At 39.2% G+C, this 27,772-nt stretch overlaps 1 protein-coding gene across 1 annotated transcript; it reads right to left on the bottom strand.

The window, feature by feature from the left end:
* Nucleotides 1-2,240: 2,240 nt before the first annotated feature.
* Nucleotides 2,241-23,195, bottom strand: LOC135474876 (neo-calmodulin-like). Its single transcript, XM_064754523.1, has 7 exons — nucleotides 22,383-23,195; nucleotides 9,045-9,084; nucleotides 7,436-7,579; nucleotides 5,609-5,718; nucleotides 4,530-4,620; nucleotides 3,462-3,518; nucleotides 2,241-2,689 (listed from the first exon to the last, which is right to left on the bottom strand). Exons 1-7 carry the CDS (start codon nucleotides 22,386-22,388, stop codon nucleotides 2,526-2,528), a joined length of 612 nt encoding a protein of 203 aa, XP_064610593.1. The 5' UTR covers nucleotides 22,389-23,195; the 3' UTR covers nucleotides 2,241-2,525.
* Nucleotides 23,196-27,772: the final 4,577 nt, after the last annotated feature.

Genomic DNA, 27,772 nt, shown 5'->3' with positions numbered 1-27,772 from the left:
TATGTCGTGTGTCCTTGCGATTGAAACGCTCGATTGAAATAACACAAATATAAACCTTTGCTCAGATTGTGTTATTACTCAGCGTTTATTCTCAGCATTCATCACAAAATACATTTACCTCTTAAATAACACAATATTCATTCTAATATAGCTGTATGTATACATGTGTATAAGAGAGCCTATCTATAACTACTTCGTACAAGCAAACCTGAAAATATAATGTGCTTCACAGGCTTATGTGTTCTTGACGGCGTAAAACACCATTTAAATACAAATGAAGAAATCCATAGGCCTAATAATAAACCTGCGTACATAATACTGAAAGGCGGGGCCCCCTAATGCCAGATCTAGTTGCTGCACTCAGTACTGACTTGATCCGGGATGAGGGGTTGAGGGTGGATGGTGTTCGCTGATTCAGATTCTTAATGGGCTGGCAAGCTGCGATTATTAAGCCCTTGACCACTGTCGCCTGTGGTTCTCGCTCTTTCATCTGCACATTTATGTAAGAGGCTTGTTAGGGGCCTGTTGAAGGTTGGTCATTTATTCTGCGCAATCCGTTTCCATCCACCCATAACCCTAACCACTGTCATCTAAGTGAGAACGGTGTTATAAGCACCGATTACATAAATAAATACCTGATCAGAAGTAACAAGTCTACCAATGTTTGTCCAATGAAACTGTTGCTTCCGCATACTGAGTCCATTTCATTTCACTTCTCACGTTTGTATTTTAGAACAATTCAGATTCGTGTTGTTTGACCTCTAAACGGACGCACTGGAAACAGGTATTTTACTTTGAGCAGACAATCAAGGATAAAGTGGAAACCAGATCTGACTGATGACAGTGTGCTTATCTAGTGTATGCATATCTCCGCTTATGCTTCATACTGCATTACGTATATAATCTCCACCGAACAAAGTCTAACCTGTATTTAGGTGGGTGCGGCGTATTAAGACAATAATCAACATCTTCATAATATGCAGTACGTTTCGACAGTCACCGTCGGGAGAGGAAAGTATGGTAACACGTCGATTAAGACACGGCAGGTTAATTGTGAGGCGAAAGAATGCCTATGGTAGAAACACGTGTTCTCTTGTGCACGTGGCACTGTCATTACAGGCAGCAGGTTAGTGCAATGAACAATATAGCAGTGGGCTACTAGCTTTAACATGGCAGAAGGTGAGATCGCAACGAAGTCCCCAAAGCGATCCATTAAAGTTATGCCGCTCTGAGTATTCTTAGTGAAACTTTCACATTGTTTTAACATACCTTGTTAGAAAGAGACCCGAAAATAAATATCAAAATTCCGGCTTGAATTTTACCTCGACGGTCATTTTTGTCTGGTTTTCACGCTCCCAGAGAACGTCGAATTGTAAAACCCTATTCCCAAACCAAATGTCAACAGTTGCTCTATACCGGGCAGTCATACTTCTTGGCCTTTAGCGATTGCAATTCTATGGAAAATCATGAAGCGTGCTAAAGTAAGTTGTACGGGGTAGAATTCGAGGTTTTCGCAGAGCAGAGGTAACGATGTCAAAATGAGTCCAAACATGGCCGTGCAGGAAATCGTCGAGCTGAAGTTGAGATAAATTGAAGGTTATAAATATATAAATCAATGACTTTTCGACCAACAAGGAGCCCATTAAATGTAGAAGACATTTCGTACACCACGGTAAAATTTGTCCACGTTCATGTAAAGGCTATGATGTTTGAGAGCAAGATTTGCAGGTTATCAGAAACGGGATAACGTTGTACACAAACCGAGTCCAACTTTTTGCACTGAAAGTAGCCATCTACTTTCGAGCAGTGTGCCATTAAGAGCTCAACGCACATGCAGAGACAACATATAATTGCTGTCGACTTTTCACATCCAGCAGCACTCGGGCACACAATTCGTTCAATGTCACGTGACCTAAAAAAACGCCATTTTATGTATACTTGTATGACACTTCTATCGACGCTGACTGGTTGATGTTGATGCTGACGACAAAAAAAAGATCCCAATCGTCCACACACTGTCAAAAAACATGTACATGTAGACCTATCATGCTCCAGGTTAAATTGCTTCTGAGGCCTTTAGTTTCGAAAAATTAAACATGTTGATTCTTTGCATCAATTTTCTAGAGTCAAAAAGTTTTGCAGCTAATGGCGCACGAGTAAATTTTCAGGGATCAAAAAGTCTCGTTTTCGACAAGAAATGGTGTCATTGCATGGGCTAGGTTTTAGTTTCGTTTTAAGATCCATGTATTTTCGACATCAATAAATTTATCACCACATGGATGAGAAGTTTTGCAGATATCAATGTTATGCATTCACTGACGTCGATCATATACTCCTGAATACATGACTTATCGATACATGTGTACTTACCGATCTCGTTTTAATGATATCGATAACGAATTGAGTTCATACCGGTTTCAATAATTCAGAAAAAAATGTTAATGAACTTAGTACATGTATTTCTATCTCAAAATGCCTCCGAATAAATAAATAGGTGCAGGTGTGAAATCAGTCTGTGTGCCTGGTCACTTAGCCTCACTGCCGCTAGAAGATCCCGACTCGCTCTTCCGGGGTCTTTCGGCTCTCTCCGAGATCTGATCCTCCACTGAGAACACTGATCCTCCTTCATCCTCCTCTTCCTCCTCTCCCTGGCTCCTCTCTCTATCCTCACACATGCATGCAATGAACTCTTGATTGAGGAAAACAACGAAATCCAAGGACAACTGTTATACTTTGAATATTAGTACTATTTTACGTCAGTCTTCAGGGATGCATTATTATGAATATCTATCTCATATTGTTTGATAATATTTAAATATTTATATAAATTGCTTAAATGACACTATAGCCAACTTTATCACTTTGCAAACTTTGTGTTTTTATCAAATTTACATTAATCCCCGCACAAATGAAACCCATGTAACTGTTACGTTTACAGAGATTACCAAATGATTTATTTGATTGCAGTTTTACACCGTATACTGAAGAATATTTCACTTGACGGCCAGCATTATGCTGGAAGAAAACTTAAAACCACCAGCAGATTTCTGGCAGAGCTTCCCACGTACCACCAGAGAAAAAGCCAATATGAGCTGGACTTGAACTCACAGCAATCGCATTGGTAGAGGCTTCTGGTTTGTTGTGCTGCACTAGGACGAGTAACCACTAGGTCAGGGTGATCCCCTGAATAGTCGTTCATCTGCTGGAAGTGCGATATTAACTGGGTTGTCAAGCCTCAAGCGCGCGGCTTAAAACATAAATCGAATATTTATTTTTTTTTGATTGGTGTTTTACGCCGTACGCGGAATACTTCACTTATGTTACGACGACCAGCATTAGGGTGGGAGGAAACTGGACAAAACCCGGGGAAAACCCACGACCATCCGCTCAAATAAAATAAATAAATAAAAGTGTTGCCGAGATCTCGACTAGATTACAATGTAGCTTTATATAGCTCTTACCTTCAAAGTCTATACGCCCATCGCCATCAATGTCCACTTCTGCAATCATCTCGTCAACTGAAACCGAGGTATTAGTATATGTGGTAAACGGTGTAGACCATCTAGAAAACATTGACCAAAGCTGTGCATAGCCTATTCCGCACATACCAGTCCTGGCTATAGGCAGATGAAGTTAAAAAAGGTAACAAATAACATAAAAGTTATTTCGGGAGAGAAAACGAGTCCAAAACGACCAAAGCCAGTTTTTTTTTTTTAATCTGGAATTCTTATGAGGTCACATTACAGGTAATGTTAGAGACACCGCAAACACGATATCGCCTCATTCGAGTTTATTTACATATAAACTTGATTAAGATGTGGGGTATGACATGCACACGTCGCAATAAACAAAATAGCACACCGCCGGACAGAGAAAAGGGAGACAGATCACCAAAAACAAAAAAGGAACCTCACACAAGATTTGGTCCAAACAATTGTTGTATTCATACCATTACCCAATGTTAGCCTATTTGGATCGACAGTAAACATGAATAGTATATATTTAGCACGTTTTACTCTAAAATTAAGGCATTTAATAACTAAGGAAATTGTAACCCAGGCTTAACGTGAGGCGTTCCTGAAAACATGTGTGCTTCTGGAACAAGTGGAGATGTGATCGGTAAATTAATGTTGTTAAAGGTTGTCTGACATATTTCACAAGCCACATGATACAGTACGACTGTTTCTAACTTCATTAGACTTTTACAGCCGGTGCAGATAAATTTAGTTTAAACATTGGGAAAATCCATAACAGGGTAACACACCGCGGCATTTCCGTGCGTACTTGATGTAAATTTTGAAAGAAACACCATAAATCAGCCCAAATCCCATAACTTTCAACACGTGCGTCCTAAAAAGTGAATTTGTCAGCATAAAATAATATAAGCCGTAACATGAGATCTTGGTCGTCCAGCTATTCGTGGGAATTGCCGTGTAGATGGAGGGATGGGTTTGTGTGGTGGTGCAGTGTGCGGATGTGTGTTAGTGGAGAGGTGGGGGTGGGGTTAATCAGTATAGAGAGATACTTACTCTCTTCCTCGGTAAGATCTTCTCCCATACACTGAAGAACAGCCCGCAAATCAGACGCACAGATATAACCACAACCGCTTTTATCGAACACCTGCAAATACACACTCAATTATCTCCAATCATGGTATTAACCGGAACTGATCCTATGAGTTCATGATTCAGATCGATCGACCCGCCCCGTGCAGAAGTATTTTTACAATACGCATTATGTTCAAACATCTTGAGTCCGACTCGAGGCATCAGATTCGAGTTCAATTCTGAGACTGATCATTTCCGAGAATGTAATATTAACAATCTTGATACTTCGTGTCTCGACACACGGTATGACGAGCACTGGTTAAGTTTTGGATAGACTGGATGGGGCGTCATGTTTGGTCTATTAGGCTTGGGGCGTTCCTTTTTGACAGTATTATAATTATGTCGACACTGAAATTTTACTGAGACAAAAGTTTCAGTCTTCTCATTGAATTATCTGAGTTGTGAAATTCAGATTTTTGAGTCAGTTGACCTCAGCTTTTCTCTCGGTGCGACCAGAAACACGGAGATATCGTGTAACCATGGTTAAACTTCAAGTAAGCAAACACATTGTCATCCACCTTATGGGCTCCATGTTTTGGCTGGTGATCGGATGTCCAGCAAAATGCAGATGATATATGTGGTGGACAAGTAAACTAAGCCACTTTCACATGTTGCGGAAAATGTCCAAAATGTTAGGCCCCTATTAATAGATATTGAGACAGGCCGCTGTCTTGGAAACCCCGTTGTCATAACAACCAAGCGCTCTGTGTATCATAAGGAAACTGTGTAATATTATTAACATTTTATTTATGTTTTGTGAGTGTCTAATGTCAAAGTTCTAGCACGAGCAAATCAGCAGGTAGTGGAAGCCATCTGTCGGCAAATCGTCTAATGGATTCTCCAAGACTAGTCCTTGACCAGCGAAGTCGTGTGTTCGAATCCAGCTTCAGCTGGATCGACAGCAGCAGGTTTGACAACAATATTATTTTTACGGTGATGTTATAATGAAAGTTTTCTCCACAATTCTGTGAGAGTCAAGAAGAACTTATATTGAAGCTTACCTTAAAGGCCTGTCTAAGTTCTTCTTCTTCGTTCTCCTCGGTGTTTTCGCTCAACCCTCCCATGTTTGCCATCACCTGTACAAACTCCTCAAAGCTGAATGTCCCGTCCCCTGAGTGTTAATCATTGCAGCTTTTAGTACGTTTGTTTGCAATTAATACTTATTTTATCATGTTACTCCTTGGTATACCATTATGTGAAGTTTGTGACGTTAATTTTGCAGTTAAGATACCCTGTGAATCCAGAACTATATTATACATAGATGAAAAGTGAATTGTGGATAACAGCGTTCATCAATGAGTCATTGTAAGTAATTATGTTTTGTTTTGTGCAAAAAGCCACACGGACACGATGCAAGACGCTTTAACGTAACAACAGAGGAAGCTGCATTGACGTAATGCAAAACGCCTAACCGACACGGTAGAAGAATTCGCATCTATACACATTACACAGAGCTGCATCGAAATAGCAAGCAGCTATTCCGAAACGTCGCTGGATAAACCAGACATTGTTTTGCAAAAAAATACTTATTTGTTTATGTCTGTTTATTTCCTACATCTTCCAACAGGCCACAGAAAGAAAATATCTTCATATCTTAAACATCCCATATACCATGTGAACATCATTATTTATGTAGATATATCTAAGGAACAGGACACACTTGTTGGTGCTAACTTTTTTCGATACATGGTACTGTATTGATTTTTCAGCTTATCGAGGTGTTATACTAATTGTGTGCTTTTTTAATTTTAAAACATGTAAAGTTCTCTTGTCAGTAAATATGGACGCGGTATCAAGGATCGCTGGCACTTTGCTTCATATTTTTATTGCTTTAATTCGTTTTCACGAAGAAATATGGGCCGTATATTCCGGACGATGAAATAAATCGCCACGTTTGATGTATCAACAGATATAATTAAAGCTTTTCATTATCAATAAAAACTTTGTACTTTATAGACTTAGTTCTTTGGTGGATTTTGTTCAACGTTGTTTTAGAAATCAGTCGCGCAATTACTGATTCGGAACGTCTATTTTGGTTGATGGCTTGTATACGAACGTCTGATCTGACGCCTAGATTTTTCAGCTTTGAAAGTCTGGTGACTTCATAACAGTAAACAAAATATTAAAAAAGGATAAATGACTGTGATGTCGTCACAATTAATTAACAATAGCATGAAAAAAAAATAATAGGTCCACCAGCAGATTTTATGTAGGCATACAATAAAATATTACAACATAGCGAGTAAAACCATAGCAATGATGACAGTGTGATAGTTGACAACATGGTTACCCGAAATCGGTGAAATCCGACCTCTTTTCATCACAGTTAGGGTATAAATATGTTCATATAAATACTTAGACAGTTTCAGTTACCTCACACATAGCACCATAACTTAAGCAGGATTAGGTTACATTTCAAAAGCCGTGTCGTCAGCATATCTAATAAACAGCAATATGAAACAATGCAAAGGGACAAGGCTTATTTTACTGTAGAATGCAAATGGTCAATAACCTGTCATACCCTGGACCAAAATTATTATCAATCTTATTATTACTGCTTGGTTTTGCCCCATCCAGAAGATATGGAAATGATCCCTGTTCATTAACGATAACCTGATCATCTGGACTTAATGCTGATAATCTGGAATTAATGCTAAAGCCATGAGATAACGTACCACTGCTGATTGATTTTATCTGCAGTGATAGATACCAATACGTCGCCTGCACTAAATAGACAGTGTCGAAATGACCATTGCAAACCAGCACACTGGGAAGTCTAAGTTTGGGAAGGTCTATTTCTGTTCAAAGCTTAAGAAAGGTTTTCTTACCATCAATATCGATTTCTGTGAGCATCTGTTCTAGTTCGTCACTGGACGGGTACTGGCCTAAGTTCCTCATCACCGTGCCCAATTCGCCCGTGGTAATGGAACCATCGCCATCCTTGTCGAACAGACGAAAGGCTTCCCGTAATTCTGCCACAAAATCAACAGTAGGGTTGTTGTACGCCATATTGAAATCACTGTCCTAGTTTAAACCAATATGCATGCAATCTCTTCCGCTAAATCCCCCAAAGTGGTCAGCTACGAACATGTACAAGCTCTATCCAATCTGATCAGTTGCTCCAGCCTACATCATCGCCTGACATGGCGTATAGACGTGACAACAGAAACAGGCTTATTAAGGATCAAACCACAGCGTCATTAAATCTTCCTCTTTTATAATACGAAATGGGTCAGATGTCCTCTCATATCGTTCTGCATGTACATCTTACTGAAGGCAACTGTTGATCAGAAACAGTTGTGTGCGCCACAGCTACTGTAAGATTCAACTTCCTGTCTTCAGAAAGGCCATCACCCAAGCACCATATCCGGGTCAATATACGCGATGAAGCCAGGTCGAGATGACAGGTCCCATAATTGGCTTTAGCCTGTGATCGTTTCTCCTTCAGAGAAAAACAATTAGCAATTTGATTCGGTGCAATGACTTCAAGCCAGTTCGGCAACAGTTCAAATGCTCTTGATGAACGCTGGCCAATAGTAGACAAGAATCGATTAAGGTTTTTGAGGAAACTCCAAACTCCAAGAGGAAAATCTTTCAATGTTCTCCGCGTCGATACTTGACCTAAAAACGCACGGGAGTAAAGCAGCTAATCTTAAGACCACTAGAGTCACTAGAGCCTTGAGCTAATGTGCATGCCCGATTTTGACCATGAATTTCTATAATTGAGTCCCACTCAGTTTATGGAGTGGTGTAAAGAGAATATTTCGCACGCAGATTCGCACCCACATAGTTTTCGTCCAAACAAGTGAAAGCTGCAGTTAAATTTAAACCTGGTAGGCTTTGGCCCTTTCCCCACTGAATTCATTCAGTACTAACATATCCGTCCAAAGACATGGTCCGCTATGATTTTTTCACACTAAAATCAGCTCATTATGGACAATACTTTTCGGATTTGATGGGATGAAAACATTTCAGACCATGTACATGAGGGAATGGGTATGCATCAGGGTGGCACTCAATTTAAGGACTGCTGTGGAAAGAATTTCTTGATAGCGGATGTAACTATGTTATCAGCTCATGATGAACAGGACTTTTCGGCCTTGATCGGATGAAAACATATCTAAACATTTAAACCATCTGTCACAAATACATACATACACGCATAATACATACAACACAAGGTTCTACATTTACTTCAAATATCCTATATGTGTAAATAAAAGACGATACATATGGCTTAGGAACGGCTTTTAGAAAAGACATTCCATCTGCACAACTTTTTCTTGAGGTGTCACTTATCGAGCAGAAATTCCTAAGGCTTACTTAAATTCCCGACCTGACTGTTTCTTCTATTCAAATATTCGTATAAAATAACAACATCAATAATTTTGTTTCAGATAATAAGACTGGAAAATCATTATAGGTTAACAGACTTACCTTGTATCTGAGATGGAGGATACTTCTGCAAAATACCAGTCTGAAATGACAAAATATAGCCGCATAAAAAAGATAATCACGTAATTTGTATCACAAGAGTACACAAACACAGAGAGGAAACCTCCGTGGTCGTGGTGGTTAGCGCCGCGCAATGACCAAAGAGGCTCTCACCATTGTGGCCCTCGTGAGTTCAAGTCCAGCTCATTTTGGCGTCGTCTCCGGCCCTACATAGGAAGTATGAGAGCAACCTGGGGATGGCCTTGGGTTTATCTCCCACCATGATGCTGGTAGCCGTTAGGTAAATGAAAGATTTTTCTTTAAATAAATAGATAGACAGATAAATAAACAAAGTGCGTTGGAGTATGTATATGGTGAATCACGTGGTACACATGTACATCCCTCTATTTACATACTTTGGCAAATAGTTAACATCTTCCTTTATAAAGACACTATAATGAAGTATAGTTCCATTTCAGTGGCTTCAACATCTCAATCGTCTAACGACCATAATATCTTCCGTCCTTAATCAAAATAAGCTCTTCTGCTATAAATAACTTTATCCTCTGTCAATAATTACGACATTCACAGTCATTAATCAGCATATTTCCCGACATTAATCACGATATTTCATGTTACTAGTCACGTTATCATAGTCACAATATCTTCTGACAATAATCACGATATCCTCTGTCAGTAATCACAATATCTTCTGTCAGTAATCATGATATTCCCTTTATATTAGTCACAATATCCTTTGTTATCAATCACAATATCCTCTATTATTAATGATATGTTTATATGTTTTGTTATTAATCACGTTTTCCTCTTCCATTAATCACGATGTTCCCCTTTTATTAATCACGATATCCTCTATTATTAATCATAATATCCTCTGTTATCAATCACAATATCGCCCATTATTATTCACCACATGCTCTGTCTTAACAGCGATAGTTCAGGCTATTAATCATATCATCCTTTGTCATCAAAGACACAATATCTTCTAAAAATCTCTTCACGATATTGATATCATTAATCATGTTTTTCTCTGTCATTAATGACAATATCCTGTATTATTAATCCCGATATTCCATTCCATTAATCGCGATACCTTTTGAGATTAATCACGATATCCTATGCTATTAATCACGTTATTATCTGTCATTAATGACAATATTCCTTATTATTAATCACGATATTCCCTTTTATTAATCACGATATTCTCTACCATTAACCACGTTATCATTTGTCATTAATCACGATGTCCGCTGTCATTAATCACGATATTCATTTTATTAATCACGATATCATTTGTTATTAATCACGATATCCTTTTGTTATTAATCATGTTTTTCTCTGACCATTAATCAAATTATCCTCTGCCATTAATCACATTATCCTCTGTGATTAATCAGACGGGCCTCGATAGCACAGTTTGTAGAGCGGGAGCGGTAGATCCAGGGTCAATCCTGGGTTAGGTCACACCTAAGACCTTAAAAAAAGAAGAAGTTGTAACTTCCTCTCCTGGGTAGGGTGGGACGGTTTACTTGTCTTCGGTAAGTCGTCTAAGTGAAGCAGCACTAGATAAAAGAGCGATGGGAATAGCTCATGCAACAAGGAGGCACAATATATACATTCCAAGGACTCCTTCGTCGTCATATGACTGAAAAATTGTTAAGTACAACCTTAAACACCAAGAACTCACTCACTCACTCACTCTGTCATTAATCACGTTATTCACTTCCAATAATCACGTTATTCTCTGTCATTAATCACGTTATTAATCACGTTTTCCTCTGTCAATAACCACGTTATCATCTTTTGTTAATCACCTTATTCTCTGTCATTAATCACGTTATTCAATGTCAATAATCACGTTTTTTTCTGCCATTAATCGCATTATCATCTGCCAATAATCACGATATTGCCACTCATTACCCACGATATTTCCTGATATTAGTAACGTTATGCTCTTTTTAGTTCAAACTAATAAAATCTAAGTCACTAATCGCCATATTCCTTGGTATCGCTATGATAAAAATCCTTTGAAGAAACCTTTAAAGTTCTTGGAGATTAAAACACAATGGCCAGAATACATATAGGCGTTATTTAGGCATGGGGTAAGAGGACCATGAAAACATTTATCACCTAAAAGGGAGATATCAAATGTGTCAATTCAACAAATCTATGGCCTTATAACGGTGTTGTACAGGGTAGGTAGAACCGGAGGGTGGGGGCAGCACCACCCAGGGTAACCCAAGGAGCATTTTCTACCGCGTATCACGATCACGTAACACTAAATATAAACATGTCTGAAGTGGGTTCTCGGGATAAGCTAACTTTTGATTAAATCAATCATTAATTTGGGGGGGGGGGGGGGGGGGTATTTGGAGTAATTTGGAGTAATTCTAGACCAGTGACGTCTAAGTAACTGCTATTTACATTACTGCATGTATTTGGTACTTAATTCTGCTTAAGCCACGGTGCTAGGGGGGCATGTAATTTGGTACTATTTAAGATTCTACAAGAACAGATAGAATAAAATCCTATAACAGGACAATTGACGAGAGGCAGTGTTTCACCAGTATAGTGTGACCATTTGGCAACTATCACACTGTAACAACAACATCCGATGGTTCAGCTTAAAACAATGTATTATAATACTCCAATGACGACATAAATTTACACCCTGTACATACAAAATACAAAATGCTCTTCCTTTTTTTATTCACAACAAACAAATTGGTAAAAACTGTTTTTAACATGAATGATTCGAATTTGACAGTATGGATTTTCTGACCTCACGCATTCAGGGAACTGACCGTCTCGGAGGCCTAACGATGCCTCTCCTTATCAAAGAATTCAACATTATGTCAAATGTAACTCAACTGCGCTTTTCTTCTCATTTATCGCATCACATGCGTGCTGGAAATAGAGTCGTTCTGCATGGCAAAAAATATGCGTTTTGCATTTTTTTTAAAGTTGTTTCTGGGCTGTACTGTAAATATATCCTTTACATGTGCATGCATGAACATAGAATTTATCTGTTGGTGTCCAGGTTAAACCGCTTCCCTGACCTAATTGTTAGACTCGGGTCAAAACCGGCGAGGATCATACCAAAGACTTTAAAATGGTACTCGTTGATAACTCGCTTCGCGCTGAAAGGTTAGAGCAAAGAAAATATGACCAGTTGGCCTGGTGTCAGTGTAATCTGACTTGTTGAAGTGTCATGTCTAGTGTCTTCGACATGATAGTTCAATGGCGGCAGCACTTTGGCAACATAGTGCAAAAGTCATTAGATACACGCATCTAATGACTCCTCGTCGTCATATCACTGAGAAAATGTCAACTACGACGTAAAAGCTCACGCATATATATATACATACGTCAAGGGAACTATACATTTTTGAGGAAACAAGGCCGTGAAAAGTGTCGGATATTCTGTAAGGCGGGTCGAAAGTTGGGGGTCACGTGACTACCCTTTCGTGTCTAAAACAAAATGGCTGTCAAATGTTAAACCATTGAGGAAAGGTCACTCTTTGCTACTTCTCTAGGGACCAGTAAGGCCTAGTTGTACAAAGTAACGTCACGAAAGCTCTGCAGAAATACTCAGACTATCTGGAAAGCTGACAATTATACAAATCCATCGGATACAAAATCGCTGACAGCGTTTCAAAAATAGACATTTTCCTACGCAATAAGGTTGGGAGAGGCGTTTTCTTCACCCACGCCGTTTGTTACTAAGGAGATCACGTGGTCTCTAGCCTCCGATTCGTCTTGCAGACTAATGTCTGAGAGCAGGGCCTATTGCTTACAGCGCATGTGTCACACTCTACATTCGCTTTACATCACTGCCAACACCAGCAAATTTTGTACCGCTACAGAAATGTTGAACAACGCTGAGATCACTGCGCGATGAGGCAGAAAATGATGCCAGAAAACACTAGAACTCTTTCTCAACCTTAGTTTCTAATAATTCTTTCTACACATGCATTCTAATTATCTAAAGTATGCGCAACATGATTCTATCCAACGTCTGTTGGATCGAACAGAAAAAAACATCCAATTCAATTTTTTTGATTAATGCTGATTAAACAGTTCCACGCGAGGACATCAGTGGCGAGGCTACGCCGAAACAAGCCTACGTGCGTCGCACAGTCCCCAAAGGTCAAACTTATCTGGCAGTTGCAGTGATGTAAAGTGAGCATATAAATCGCCACAGGTGCTGCAAGGAGATTGCGAGTAGGGTCGACCCTGTTTTGTTCTCAACCGAGTCAGTCTGTCTGACAAGAGTGCACTCCCCTGAAAGCTGTTTTCCATCCATCATTAAATTTATATATTTATTTATTCTATTATTATTCTAAGGTTTTCGCGGTGCTGAAAAATATTTCAGTTATACAAAGGCGGCAAGGGTTATGGTGTAAGGGAGTCGAACAGAGCCCTGGGGAAATCAACGACCATCCGCAGCTTGCAGCGAGACCTTGTATTCTTCTCACAGCGGCTATGAGCAGTAGATTATACGTATATATGGGGTTGAGTACCAGAATCTCTGAACATTTTCTTATTTCTTTTCATTTGTTGAAAGCAATAGATCCATTGCAGCAGCACATGATGTGTAGCAGTTTTAAGTGTAAATCCAGTTAAGTACTTCATTGTTACAATTTGTTTGGTTTTGTCTTCCTACTATCGTCTCTATACAAAGTATACTTTCCGATCGAGTAAAACCGTTGTATTCCCATCAGCGTCATCACCTGGTAGTATATATTAGGTAAATCTGCAACTGATAACTTTCAAAAGCGTAAGGCGTAAGAGCTGAAACCAGGGCGAAACTGTTGGTCTTTATCCATACTTTATTTCATACATTGACAATTTTGGGGGACGAGCAGTAGCTGGAATGTTATTGTCAACCAAGTTTAAATTATGGTTACAAGACAAGGTTATTACTTTATTGCAATATTTACAAGACCGGTAGGCCTATCTTGAAAAGTATGTGTGCTAGAAAACTAAAACTTTTACTTATCAGTCTTGTAAGATTCAAATAAACTTTAGACTATCACCCGCTAGGTATCGATGTAAGGAACGTGACAGCTTCGATTATTATTATGATTATTATTAGTTTTGGCAACGCGTGCTCCAAATTATCGATGTTTGTTAATCGTGCAACGCAAACACGAGATACAGACCCGCCCCGCAGAAAACAAAGAGATTTTGTTTGTCGCGGCTAATAAAGGTCGCAACATGTCAATACGTATTCACGGAGGCCACACACAATCAGTACAAATACACCTCCTCCCCCGGAAGCGTAGGGCAATCAATACTGGTAGTACTAAATGCAACGCCAATCCGTATCGTTTTTCTTCTACAGAACAGATTTTTCAGACCGCTAACACTGTGCCGATGTGCTAGGCATTAAAGGCTTTTTGAAATCCCCATATCGCAGCAATTCCATACGGCAGACGGTCGGCGTGTAATCCACTCTGGCTTCAACCTGTCTCATTCATGCTGCAAGTGTGATATTAATTATCTCATCAGCGCTGAACAATGAACTCCCGTGTGAAGTCCACAGGTCGACGGCCTTGTTCGGCCCAGGGACATTCAGGTATTGGGTGAAAACTCTGCAGTATACAACTTCAAAAGACTCAGACTTCTACACGACATCTGACAATTATCAACTATAAACCATACGAACCATATAGCAACACCACGTTTGTTTGGGTGCATGCAGGCTCTATAATACCATATGTATTTTTTTCATTTACGTGACTTTCACTTATTAGTATTTTTTACTCATTGACGCATTCCAATGATAAATACTTATTTGGTGGAGACAAGATGGCCGTCTAAAATGATAGGGTCACTGTTGTATGGAGAGATGTGGGGTAAATCCTGTTGCAGAGTGAACGTGATATTTGGAGGTACTCGATGGTATTTGGTGATACTTATCCACATGGAGCACATCACTATTTAGACTGCCTTTCTGAAAATAAGACTGAGAGCTATGACGATCTTGTTTTCCAATGTAAGGACTGAGTTTCCATGAAGATTAAACCTCAGAAACGTCATATTCTCACATTCAAATCGCAACGGTCAAAGATACCGACAGTGTTTCTAAGAAAACAGAACAACGATTTGTTTATAATAAATTTTTGTGACTTTATAACCTATGGATAAAAAATAACCGTATCTGCCTAAGTGTAAATTCTTGAAAGGTCTCACCACCGAAAGCGGGTGGGAAACCAGAAAACAGAAACCTTGAGTCATCTCTGTCTGACATTAGAAGCTAGTTTTATTTCATTGCCTGTATACGCAAAACATACATATATATGGCTATGTCAGTTTGACTCGATGAACGACAATACACCCCTCGCGTATAACGAATTTACCTAAACTATATGCAACATATGCTTATAACGCCGGGCTTAACCACTTTGCCAACGAGATAACATATATAGAGATGCCTCGCATTGTGATTGGATGAATGCTGATGCGATGCTTGAAGAGAAAAGGTGGATTTAATGTTACACATATCCTTGTATTAAGGCTTTTTTTGTTTCTGTGATTACATGTACAGCATGCGTTTTGAATTTTGTGATTTTGAATTTTTTTTTTTTTACAAAATGCATTTGTATTCAATAGTCATACATTCTACACAGACGTGTTTAGCTATTGAAGTCACCTGCTGGGCAACAGTTCTATTCTATCGAGATTCCCCCAGAGCCAATCAAATCAGAAGGCCTCTTTAAGTCCTCTCCCAGTGGAATGAAAATTCCAGTGGTACACATGAAAACTTCTCCAGTAACTAGATTTAGCATTCCAGTCAAAGGCCAGTTATATGCGACAGTAGCGAAATGATCAACACAATGTTGCTTGATGAATGTTGAAATAGATCCATACAAATTCGAGTCAATTTTCTAATCTGATCCAAACATTTCACAGCGAGAATGACAGCAAGGTGTGGAGAGTGAACGGCCTAGAGATCGCCTGGAAAATACATGTACTCTAACTGTAAAACATGCTGCTAGACGCGTATTCTGTCTAGCTTTTATGTTTTCTGGTAATATGAGAAGAACAAAAGTTTGACGAATTTCAGTACAGAGCAGGAAATGGGCATGTTAAAATTGGCGGTTATGAAATTACGCAGAAGAATGTATTTCTATATTTCAAATTAGACCAACAACTCTTGTCAAGTTATGTGTATGTGTAGGAGTTGTTTTCTTAGCTTAAATACACACAAAAAACACCGATGTGAAATCTAAGACAACAACTTGTGTTGCTTTATTGTGATGTTTCAATAAAAACTTGTGTTGAACAAAAATGAGGTAATTTATGCAATACAACAAAAACTTGTGTATTTTGCAACAAGTAACATCCAACTCATTTTATGTCCATTTCCTTCAACACAAGGCATTGTGTTAATTCAACACAAGACAGAGTTGTTCAAATATGACAAAAGACTTGTGTTGGAAAGAACACAAGTTTGTGTTCATACCACACTAGTGTTTTTGTGTGTAGTTGATGGTGATGTGAATTTTGAGTTTCATTAGAAGCGTTATTAAATCTATATGTCATATTTTCAGAATGGGTGAACTGTTAAAGATACAGGCTAAACTTTATTTATTTATTTATTTATTTGATTGGTGTTTTACGCCTTACTCAAGAATATTTCACTTATATAGTGAGATGGACTTGAACTCACAGCGACCGCATTGGTGAGAGACTCGTGGGTCATTACGCTGCGCTAGCGCGCCAACCAACTGAGCCACGGAGGCCCCACAGGCTAAACTGATTAGCCTCTTCAGCTTTAAAGTGTGCTGATCATGTGCCATTATGAATGATCAGACATTTCCTCATTCGTCAGTTTCGCACTAATTTCGCACATTTTTCAACCAATAAATCTCTTCTCTTTTCTTCGTTTTATTTTTTTTTAAATACTGCGGTATGGATCGTCATCACTCCATGTAAGGATGCGTTGCTATCAATGATCTATATTTTGACAAAAGACCTCTATAAAAATTAATATTCTGCAATGTAACTGTCGCATTTCACAGAATATGGTACAGAAGACGAGTAATGATATTGTATGAGGCATTCCCTTGGATGGATGAGCCATACAATGTACAGAATGGGATAAGGGTTAATTTCAAAATCCCTTTGACTCGCGAATCATTAAGTATTATTTCACGAGAAAAAGGGTCAGTCGTATGCTTCGTTTTTCAAGCAGTTGTGATGATCGACTTCATTTATTTATTGATTTATTTGATTGGCGTTTTACGCCGTACTCAAGAATATTTCACTTATACGACGGCAGCCAGCCTTATGGTGGGAAGAAACCAAACAGAGCCCGGAGGAACCCCATTAAAGTCCCACTAGGTTGCTGGAAGATCTATTTTCAAATGAAACGCGAGTGTGCATCATCGCCTTTGCTGCATCATTCTGCAGCAAAGGCGAGTAGCTACAGCAGCTTGAATGACAGGTCTAATTTCATTAATCTATGTCGTATTGCACCAGTAACGTTCAGCAATTAACGACGTCAAGCATGTGTAGCCCTCCTCCACCCTCCACCCCATCACCCACCTCCTTATCTTCTAACAAGCTTTAGACGTCATGGCTTCCCCCTGGTGAATGAGCTTGGTCAACTGCCGCCTGTGTTACACCGTACGATATTTCCGCTCAGAGGAAATATCAGCCCGACATTTTCTCGATTGTTTTTAGACCTATTCCGGCCTAAATCGATCCCCATCAGTATAATGCATGAGGCTGACTTTAGCCCGGCTCAGTTAGATGGGGCTTCATTTCCTGGCACGAGTCAATCTGTGTTCGTGGTTCGGGGACAACATAAGGCCGTCCGGACTTGAGTAGACAGTTCACACACTGACAGCTGCTAGTTATGCTCCCAATTGTGGCCATAAAGGATGGCGGATAAGTCTACAATTAATCTTTCTATCTAAACTAACCCATGTGTGTATTATCTTTCCAAATAAAATGAAATGAATACTTGATGTTGGCCGAATCAAAAGGTTTCAACACTTGCAGGGCTGCACGGCTCGTGTCCTTATTGCAGGTTTAGCATGTCTGTTTTTATTGACTTTGAAAGTTTAATGCAAAACTAATATATATTGAATGAATCTGGAGAAGTATTTTACCAATATTTCTCCTAATTCGTTAGGTGATAAGTCGAGCAGATGTCGGCGCGGTGTTACTATACACTGTACATGTATTTACTGTGACTACGAGGGGTTTCGAATCTGGTGAATTATGGCATAGCTTTTCAGTGAGGCAGCGCTACACATCTGTAGGCTGGGAGCACTGGTATCTTGAATGGTCTGCTTCACGGAAACCCCACAAGGTTACGTGTAAGACGATGGACAAAAAAATTAAAGCATACAGAGTAAAACCAGAGCAGCGACCACTGTGTCAAAGTGGAAAAAGGGCACACGTAACCGGTGAAATCTCTTGTCAGTTTACCTTAGTTTGGGGATTTTTTTCTTGTTCTAAATGCTTAAAAAGCGGCAAATTTCACATCCTTGAGCCCCATGACTTAAGCAGAAATAGGTAAAAAAAAACATGCAGTTGGTGTTAACTGCAATTTATTATACGTCACTGGTGTAAAAATTTTCTATATATACGGTGTTATCATCACATTCCATAAACAATCACATAAAACAATATGTGACAGCAGCCAAAGAGTTCACAAAGATGTCACATGGCACAGGAATAAGCCCGATCGGCAAGTCTCGGGGGTTCACGCAGACTTAGGTGAGACAAGAAGTGGACTCTCGCAATCTACCGCGGCCAAAAGACGTGATTTTACCATAGGTGCCAACGGCGCCGTTGAGTCGACATAAAGATATATATTCAGTCTATAATTTGTTTCTTTTAGCCTGTCGCCTATATTCAGCTGTCCGTAGAATCAGTCATACTCGCTAGCAAAATGCCTTTAGTCAGTGACACCTAACAATACAAGCTTTACACATGGATATGTTGCAAGTTCATACTCTTACAAAGAAAATGATATTAAATCATTTTTTGTAATTCATAATGTTAAAATAGCGAGAGCTCCCGCTTTGTCTCGCCATATCTGCATCAACTTGCGAGACCCCCGAAGCACCAGTTGGACTGATAAATCATCTAAGCTACACAGCGTCATTTCATGTCACGTGATTCTGTCACGGCGGTACAAGCAGGCCTCAGTCTTGAAGTGCATACCCTATGTCGGACAACTGTCCATTCCACATCGCTCGCAAGACGTGATCTACTCAATGATGTCTTAGGTACCAGCTACTGAGATTTATCGTCTCCTTCCTGCAGCCATTTCTTTGCCTTATGCCTAATTCCACTTAATCACGCTATAACAAGTGTCCCCCGTTGGCGAGGTTTATTCAAACGCTGAGCTATGCAAGCCCATAGCGCCCATCTCTCGGTGGTGCCGTCTACACTCAACAGATAGTCTGTTATCTGAGTGATGCTAGAATGTATTCTGTTATTGGAGCTGACCATTATGTTAAATATAACACAAACTGCATTAAATATTACTGGGAATGTCTTCAATTTTTGTTAGTGTTTATTGCATCTATTTACAACAATATGACATATAAAATAGAAGCGAACTGTCAGCAGGTATATGGCTGGTGAAAGTTGGTTCCATTTCATGCTGACAGAGCATGGGGATTTGGCAGGCTACTTACGTGTATATTCATGGGAAGAGAATGAAACAGTTCTGTGCCATTCAGTTCCGATCTAAACATAGTTGATTTCCATGTTACAAAGTAGATCTGAGCTTAAATGCTGATTTAACATTTTCGCCCTCTCTTTTATTGAAAAATGTGTTTACAGCACATTTTTTTTCTTTTGTAGAGTTGATTACTTTTGCCTCGAAAATCCAGAGGGAATAAGCCATAGTCAACCAGACAACGCGTACACTGACGAAGTCGAACTTAACTCAGCTGTCATCCTTGCTCAGCGGGTATATCAGGGAGTGGCTTCTTATTATAAGAAATGTCGAAGCCACTATCTAATTTACTGGGATGACCATAACTCTGCAGACATCTCAATGGAATAGGGAACCCATCCTGAGTGACATGGACTTTTTTATGTGCTATCTTCTTTCTATATGATCAGAACCAGTTCATCTGCTGCTCCCGTTTAAAAATTGTGAAAAGAATCGTCGTAGGCCCCAATGTAAAATATTCTTCCACGCAACAAAACATATCGGTCAAGGAACATGCAGATGCCCGCGGCAAAGATTTTAGAAGTATGAGCACTGAGATTTATTTCATACACAAAGGGCAGAACAATACAATAAATGATAGCAAATAAGTAATGCATAAGCCAATGGCCTTTATTTATTAAAATTTATTTGATTGGTGTTTTATGTCGTACTGAAGAATATTGCAACTATATGACGGCGGCCAGCGTTATGGTGGGAGAAAACAAGGTTTTAAATTTGTTTCATATGGTATAGTCTTTGTCTGGTATGGAGTCCGCGAGACATAAAATTGAAAATTAAGATGGCGTGTATACTGTAAATCGTCAACCTTTTCTACCACTAAAGCCAAATGCCAAATCAGGGCACTTTAGTTTTAAGTTTCAGTCGTTCTTTTACACATGGATTAATTTAAATCAACCTTGCTGAAAGTAACAAACTTTAAAATGGCGTAGCTAGGAATCACACCAACACGAGAATGCAACATTGTAACTTAAAAATCGTGTTGTCACACTGGCACAGTGATGTGGTCCACATGTCAAGGTGACATTTTGAACTTAAAAAACACCGCCATCGGGTCAGCCAAATGCGCTCCGTTCGACGTGGAGAGACCACGGAGGAATGAATAATTTTCCTTTCATCCAGTTCTCCGTCTGCATAACTTCTTCCGTTATTGACTAACGGTCAAACAGACATGTAAACACCGACACTACATAACCTGTTAGGCGGGGAGTAGAATACCTGTTTTTGTGAGTAGTTCCCCTCGTGTTTATCAGCCTAGCTCGTGAATAAATTCGTAAACAGAGATGGTTTTTTCGGAGAGATTTTGCCTATGTTTTCCACTCTCTCAGTGCCGTCTCATTAGTGCTTATTATTTTTTTCTCTTGTGACCATTGATTTCAAAGTTATATCTATTATATATATTTGTGTCGTTTCTAGTCGTCTCTAGTTTGTCAGTAGAGTTTTGGTCACTAGTAATTTCATGGCACGAAGTCTAACATTTCATTTTAAAGCCCATAGGCCTACTGTATCCGCCCTTTTAGCGATAAGTTCGCAAGATTATAATAGGGTTTTCAAGAGGGTAAGTAGATCTAAATGTGGGTCACCATTCCAGCTTGGAAGGTTTTAGGCATCCTGTGATGAAATGCTAGAGCTGACCAAGTTCTATTATTATACACGCGTTGCAATACTTATGGTACGTGTGGTTTTTGGAGCTATCTTGAAATGTTTTTAATGATAAGTATATACTAGTATAGTGAAAATGTATTCACAGTTCATAAGATCAAAATATTAACAGTCTTCCGAATCCAGTATTTAATAGCCACAAACTAGGATGTGGGTATATGAAATAGGATAAATGGGTAAATGTTTTAAATCTCTCACGAGCCGTTTAGTATTTCTTGACCAGGAAATGTGGTCGATTCATACTACACGTAATTGTCTGTTTTATTCGTCTAGAAATTGTAGGCCTACAGATAGTAATTGTATATTACATTTCACACGTGCACTATGCGATATGTACCTTCATAAAGACATCTGAGCGACATCAAGTGTAATTAGATCACACGTGTATGAATTAATACAAAACCAATCAATAAATTATCGCTTACGTATGTGCGAAATCCAAAACATGTCCTCAGTTTGCAAATGTTAGAAATAAAAGTGATAAAGCAGTCATGCACTGTAAAATAAACACAAATATCTGGAAATCATCTCAAAATATAACAATTTCTCATCGATAGATGCTCCTTTTGCATCATATATATAACAGTAGCAACGGACACGAAGATGCCGAACAAAGGATATGTAGGTTATAGTACTTCAAAAGAACAGTTGTAGAAAACCTTAAACGTATAATTATATAGACTTGGAGAGAATATCCTTTCAAAGCTGAAGTAAAATAAACTTCTGCATTAAGGAAAGATATTTGATTGTTTGATGCGTTACAGAATTTCGTACGCGGTCAATTTGAATACTATGTACTGACTACCAAAACCACTGGAGTTACATGTATGTACATGTTGGCCTGTACATGCATGTGAATTTCCGGAATATGTGACTTTCCTCCGCGGTTAAGCCAAATTCTCTAGTTCATTCATTCATTCATTCCTTCCTTCTCCACGCACAGTACTTACCGACATGCTGGACGTTGTGCTATTTCAGCAAAAAAAAAGTATATCCCACTTCTATAACAGTCTATCCCAGCTCCAACAAAATGTGGTAAATCCGCTTTTGTTCTCAGTTTTGTCCTTAAATGTACTTGGGGGAAATGTTAACTCGTCCTGTGCAGGATAGACGCGTGAGCGCAGCTCTCTGGGACAAGCTCAGTCAGTGTTCTAGTGTCCAGCGTGGAAATGTAACCACTGATGAACATTTGTGTGGGGTAACGTTGGGAGACCACTACAGCAGGCTTACGTTTCACTCATGTATGTACGAGGCTCGGCCCAGTCACGTGAATCACTGTACACCGAGCTTAAAAGTCAAAAGGAAGTATATTATGAAAGATTCACTGGCAGTGAAATGCTAAGGCATCAGCAATGTCACAGTTATCCCTTTTAGAAGCTAGAGGCGAATAATGCTTGAAATATAGACACTGGCTCTGCCAGTGGAGGGTGAATGCCTTAGTCAAACTACGCTGTCGCAAACTATAAATGTAAAAGCGAAAGCCTCTCTGAATTAAGGCAAAACCATGTAACTGTACGCCTTCAGTATAAAACGTTCCGGCTAGAGCTAAACAGCAATTCAATTAAAATGTGACTGAAACCCGAAATCAATCAGTGAAAGGCCTATAACGGGGTTGGTCAAACACTGGCACGAAAAAGAAAGTCAATTACATGGATTTCGGTGTGTCGCCAAGAGAATCCAAGCTACAGTGTCAGAGTATCACCTAAAAGTCTGCTTGGGATTTGTCCGATCGTTTTCTGTGGCTGGCTTTATAGTTGCTTAATTTATTCTCGACATGCCACAACCGCTGGGCTGAGATTGGGTCGATATAGGCGGACCTGGTGAATGAACTGACTGGAAATCACTGCCGGATTTAAATGGCGTAATGTGTTAAAACGGGCATTGGAAGGTCGAGGTGGTCAGTGTGTAGGGGAATAAAGCTGTTTACTAATTTATATTCAGATCGATATCGGAAATTGACGAAAGGTGATCGAATTACCGTAACAGATGGCAGGAGACAGAGAAATCCGGCAGAGGCCGACGGTAAAATTGCCAGTCTGCTGGGTGCTTGTATTCCGATCAAACGCATTCCCCAGCCAACTTGACCTAGACCTAAAAAATCGCTTACTGCAAATTTGTTGACACAATTGATTAACCAAATCAATATAAACATACAAGTTATGGATAAATTGTGCCCATGCAGATAACAATAATTAAGGTTATAATGTGGAGGGCAGTATATTAGCAAATTAAAAAGTGAATTAAGGGAGACAAAGGAGACATTTGAGACCAGTCAAAGGTGCCAGTAATTATACGGTTCAAATCCAGGTCATAGCATATTTTTTCTGTGCGTCTGTTTGAGAACTACGCGTTTCAGAACTGCTGCTTGGCAAGATAAATGCAAGCAAAATAAATGCAATATTTTCTAATCTATTCGCCATACATGGTACTTGGTGAATGTATATCATCTATATGCACGATGGTTTTGTTATGCAGGAAGAGAAATACAGAATTCACTATGATTCCCATGTAGTGTGTAATTTCATGTTTCTAAAAGAAAGTCGATCACATAATGGAGGTGTCTATAAACAAAACGTTGAATGGCAACCTTTTCTGTAATGGAGCAGAATTTATTCATGAATACACGTTTATTAGTCATATTTACGATCAGTTAAATGTTTCCAAATAACTCGGTAAACGATATCATATCATTCCAAGAAACAGACACAGCTGAAATACAGTAACTGAATCACAAGGTTTGATTAATGCTTTCACTCTGTTTAATTAATGGCACATTGCAGCATTTTTTTTATTGCTGTACACATTTTTCTTTTCTTTACTTCACGATAAACGTTAATCACAATATTTAATGTGCCATTTTAATACTAGTCTACTTCACTTCTGACGGCGGCTTATAACTTATGTGGAATCCGAACAACTGCAAAACAAACTCACATCACCTGCACGCTGCGACGGGATTCTGACTTATAGGGATTTGATTTATTACTTATTAACAACTGTTCTCATATAGGTATAAGAAAGGTTGTCTTGGAAAAAGCTTACGATCTCTCAGCCATCCTAGAGCTCAATTTGAAAAATGTGCATTGGGAGTTTGTTAAGGCGATAAACAGTAACGTGTAATTTATGCTTTGTCTTAAAAGTGTTTGAAGAGAAAGCAAATGACAATTTGGTATCTAACAGCTGAAGAAACATCGGGACATAAACTGAAATGAGTCTGACGCCGGCTGGACACGGGATAGGATACTGTTCAACATTTAAGCATGCAATTTAGCAAGAGGCAAACCGTGTTCTGTATCGAAACTTGTAGTTTGTGAAAAAATTTTGAAGTAACATTTTCGATTGTAATGCCAATTCAAAAAAAATTTCATAAAATAATAAATCTCTCTCCTTGACTGTATAAGCTACTAATATTTGGCATTGTAGTTTTCAATATAATAGTCCGGGGGCTACAGCGAGGTTTTTTGGTCAAATCACGAAGGTGAAAATTCCAGTATGCTGCATGATTCGTAAGAGCATCACCTAAGCATAGCCCACTGGGAGTGGAGTTCGAATTCAAATTCCAGGTGTCAAACATTTGGCACGCGACTTGATCGACAAACATGTGTTAGCTCCTGCAGGACCATATAACAGAAAGGATCCAATTTCATACATCTAAGGCCAAAATTCAGGTTGAAATAGAAGTCAGAACAAACTTCGAAGTGATATGAAAGCATAACTGATATACAGTCCCCCTCCAGCGCCACGTCCACCCAATATTAACTTTCCACCATTGCCTCAAACCGACATTCTTTGCCACGAGCACAGCTCTACACGTCACGAGCAGAGCTCTATACGCCATTAACACAGCACTATACGCCACTAGCAAAGCTCTATACGCCACTAGCATAGTTCTATACGCCATAAGCACAGCTTTCTACGCCACTAGCACAGCCCTATACGCCACTAGCACAGCTTTATACGCCACTACATACAGCTCCTGCACCACCCATCCACCTAAAACATATTCCACAGCCCTGGTAATTATCAGAAATGTTACGGTAATGCACAGAAAAAACCCCTGCACTTACCATGATTATTTAATAAGAAACTTACAAGGATAGAATATGTATGTATTGAACTTAATGAGAAGTATATGACTGTGTTACAATTGTAACCCATACTGATATAATATTTCATTGCCCCGCTTAATGAAATAACTAATTAATGAAGAGTTGATTTGTTTATCGCCTATTGGAATAATTATTTCAACAAACGTTGCATATGTAACGCTTACTAGAACAATTTTTTTCAGTAAGGATAATTTATTTCATTTAGAGTTTCAACAAAGACAGTGTTTCGTGTACTTATTAAAATGGCGATGTAATGCCTTCAGTATGTTATGGCGTGTGCGTGTCAGAGAGCGTTATTAAGCTATATTCCTATGCGCACGTTACTTTTATATAAATTTTAATGTCTTCATCACTGTAGCAGTTTCACGATGCCCAGATTGCGCTACGAACACCTATGTATGTATGCTTGGGGTTTAACGTCGTTCTTAACAATTTATCAGCCATATGATGTACATATACTGTCTTCTTCTAGCAGGGCGAGTCGATGTTGCCAAAGTGCTGATGCCACTTAAGTACCATGCCTAAGACACCAGACATGACTCCCCCACCCAGTCACATTATACTGACACTGGGTCTAACAGTCCTTGTCTAGTGTTCTCAGTGCTGAGCGTCAAGCGAGTCAATAACAAGTACCATTTTAAAGCTTTTGGTGTGACCCGACGCGGCTTTGATCCCGGGTGTAACGACTTCGAGGCGGACGCTCTGACCATTAGCCCACCGAAGCTGTTAGCGCCAATTAGATACATGTATATAGTTCTGTACGCTTAACGCCACGAGAGCTTCTAACACAGGGACGGGACCATTTACAATACAATATGAATGTCAAACTGCGATGCCAACATTGAACCTACGGATGTACAACTAATCAGAAACATACACACATTATTCTTGTAAACCCCTGAGTTTTTATTTGTTAAACATAATACAAAGTATTAGATCCGCTATAGACCGGCGAATGCTGCGGATTCTAACAGATAAACACTGTGGTAAATACTGATTCTGGGGCCGGTTTTATAAACCATAAGAAACGATCCAGTATCCGTGAGAAATACAGCACCGATGTTTACATAAAACAGGACAACATATACTTAACAGGATACATGCAAACTTGACCTCTTGGCAAAAGTGACCCTCCCAACAGAATCAGAACATACTATCTGGCAGACTGGGGAGTGGTGTAATCAGCTATACTGTGGAAAAACAGTGACCCGACTTCTCCAAGCGTTTGTATTTGTTCGAGTGCATGCACGTAACTAGCCACCAGGGCCCACTTTTATACAACTTCTGAAACCAATTTTTCGCAGGTTTTCTTGTAAATGTTGTCGCCCAGTTTTTCTTAGGACAACTGTTCCTTGGCGAACTAAGGTCTATATACAGGCAAGAGAGTATATGCATTTAAAACCCTCGGTCACAGACTCGGTCACTGACTCAGTCACTTACATGAATACACTATGCTATATGTGGGTTGAAGCCAAAGGGCTAAATGCTGAACGATGTTCCATTTTTTTCCTGGGGTTAACTGTAATATAAGCATTTATGACAGAAAATCAATTACATGTATATAATGGTCTATAACACTGAGGCTGGTTTTACGAAAATTCTTTGATTTCAAAGTAAGAATTGATTAGGTTAATATTCTACTTGCCATACTGAATATAAAATCTCCTCAACTTTACCTTATATGTTTGAACATGTCATGGACATTCAGTTTATAGCTACAACACATTCATATACTCTGTTCCCATTGTTCCTAGGGCCGCTGGCACTTTACTGAGTCAGTCTGTTGGGCCATGTGATTGGTCATATTCAGTTTGACGTACAAAAAAATATGAAAATAGGCTATTTCACATTTGTTTTGAAAGTTCTCATAACCATTGTCAGATTAACAATATATCATCTTAAAGACAAAAGCAAACATCAAACTGGCTTATGAGGTATATTTTTTGCGACATGCACGGACTGGCAAGTGTCTGTTCACAACACTAGTATTACTGGAAGACGAGCTGACTTAAAGACCTTGGTCCATTGAAGTGGCACCAAACCGGTGAGATTATAAAACTGACTCTACACACTGAGAAAGATAGTCACTACTGCGCACATACATTGGACCAACTTATCTTACATGTGGTCTATGTGAATGCACACAGCAGTTGTAATATGTACATGACTGTATTGCATGTATAAGAGAAAAACCACCACAAACTATATAAACACTTTTAGATACATAATGA

Source organism: Liolophura sinensis, chromosome 9 (assembly GCF_032854445.1).
Source record: "Liolophura sinensis isolate JHLJ2023 chromosome 9, CUHK_Ljap_v2, whole genome shotgun sequence".
In the NCBI taxonomy this organism is placed as follows: domain Eukaryota; kingdom Metazoa; phylum Mollusca; class Polyplacophora; order Chitonida; family Chitonidae; genus Liolophura; species Liolophura sinensis.
The sequence above is the reverse complement of the archived record's forward strand: the minus strand, read 5'-3'. Positions and strand labels throughout refer to the sequence as shown.

Bases quoted from the DNA above. Each gene is read 5' to 3' on its own strand.
- LOC135474876 (XM_064754523.1), bottom strand. The intron at 5,719-7,435 runs GTAAGAAAACCT...ATTAACACTCAG, and splicing joins CACAGAAATCGATATTGATG to GGGACGGGACATTCAGCTTT. The intron at 3,519-4,529 runs GTAAGTATCTCT...CCTCGGTTTCAG, and splicing joins AGATCTTACCGAGGAAGAGA to TTGACGAGATGATTGCAGAA.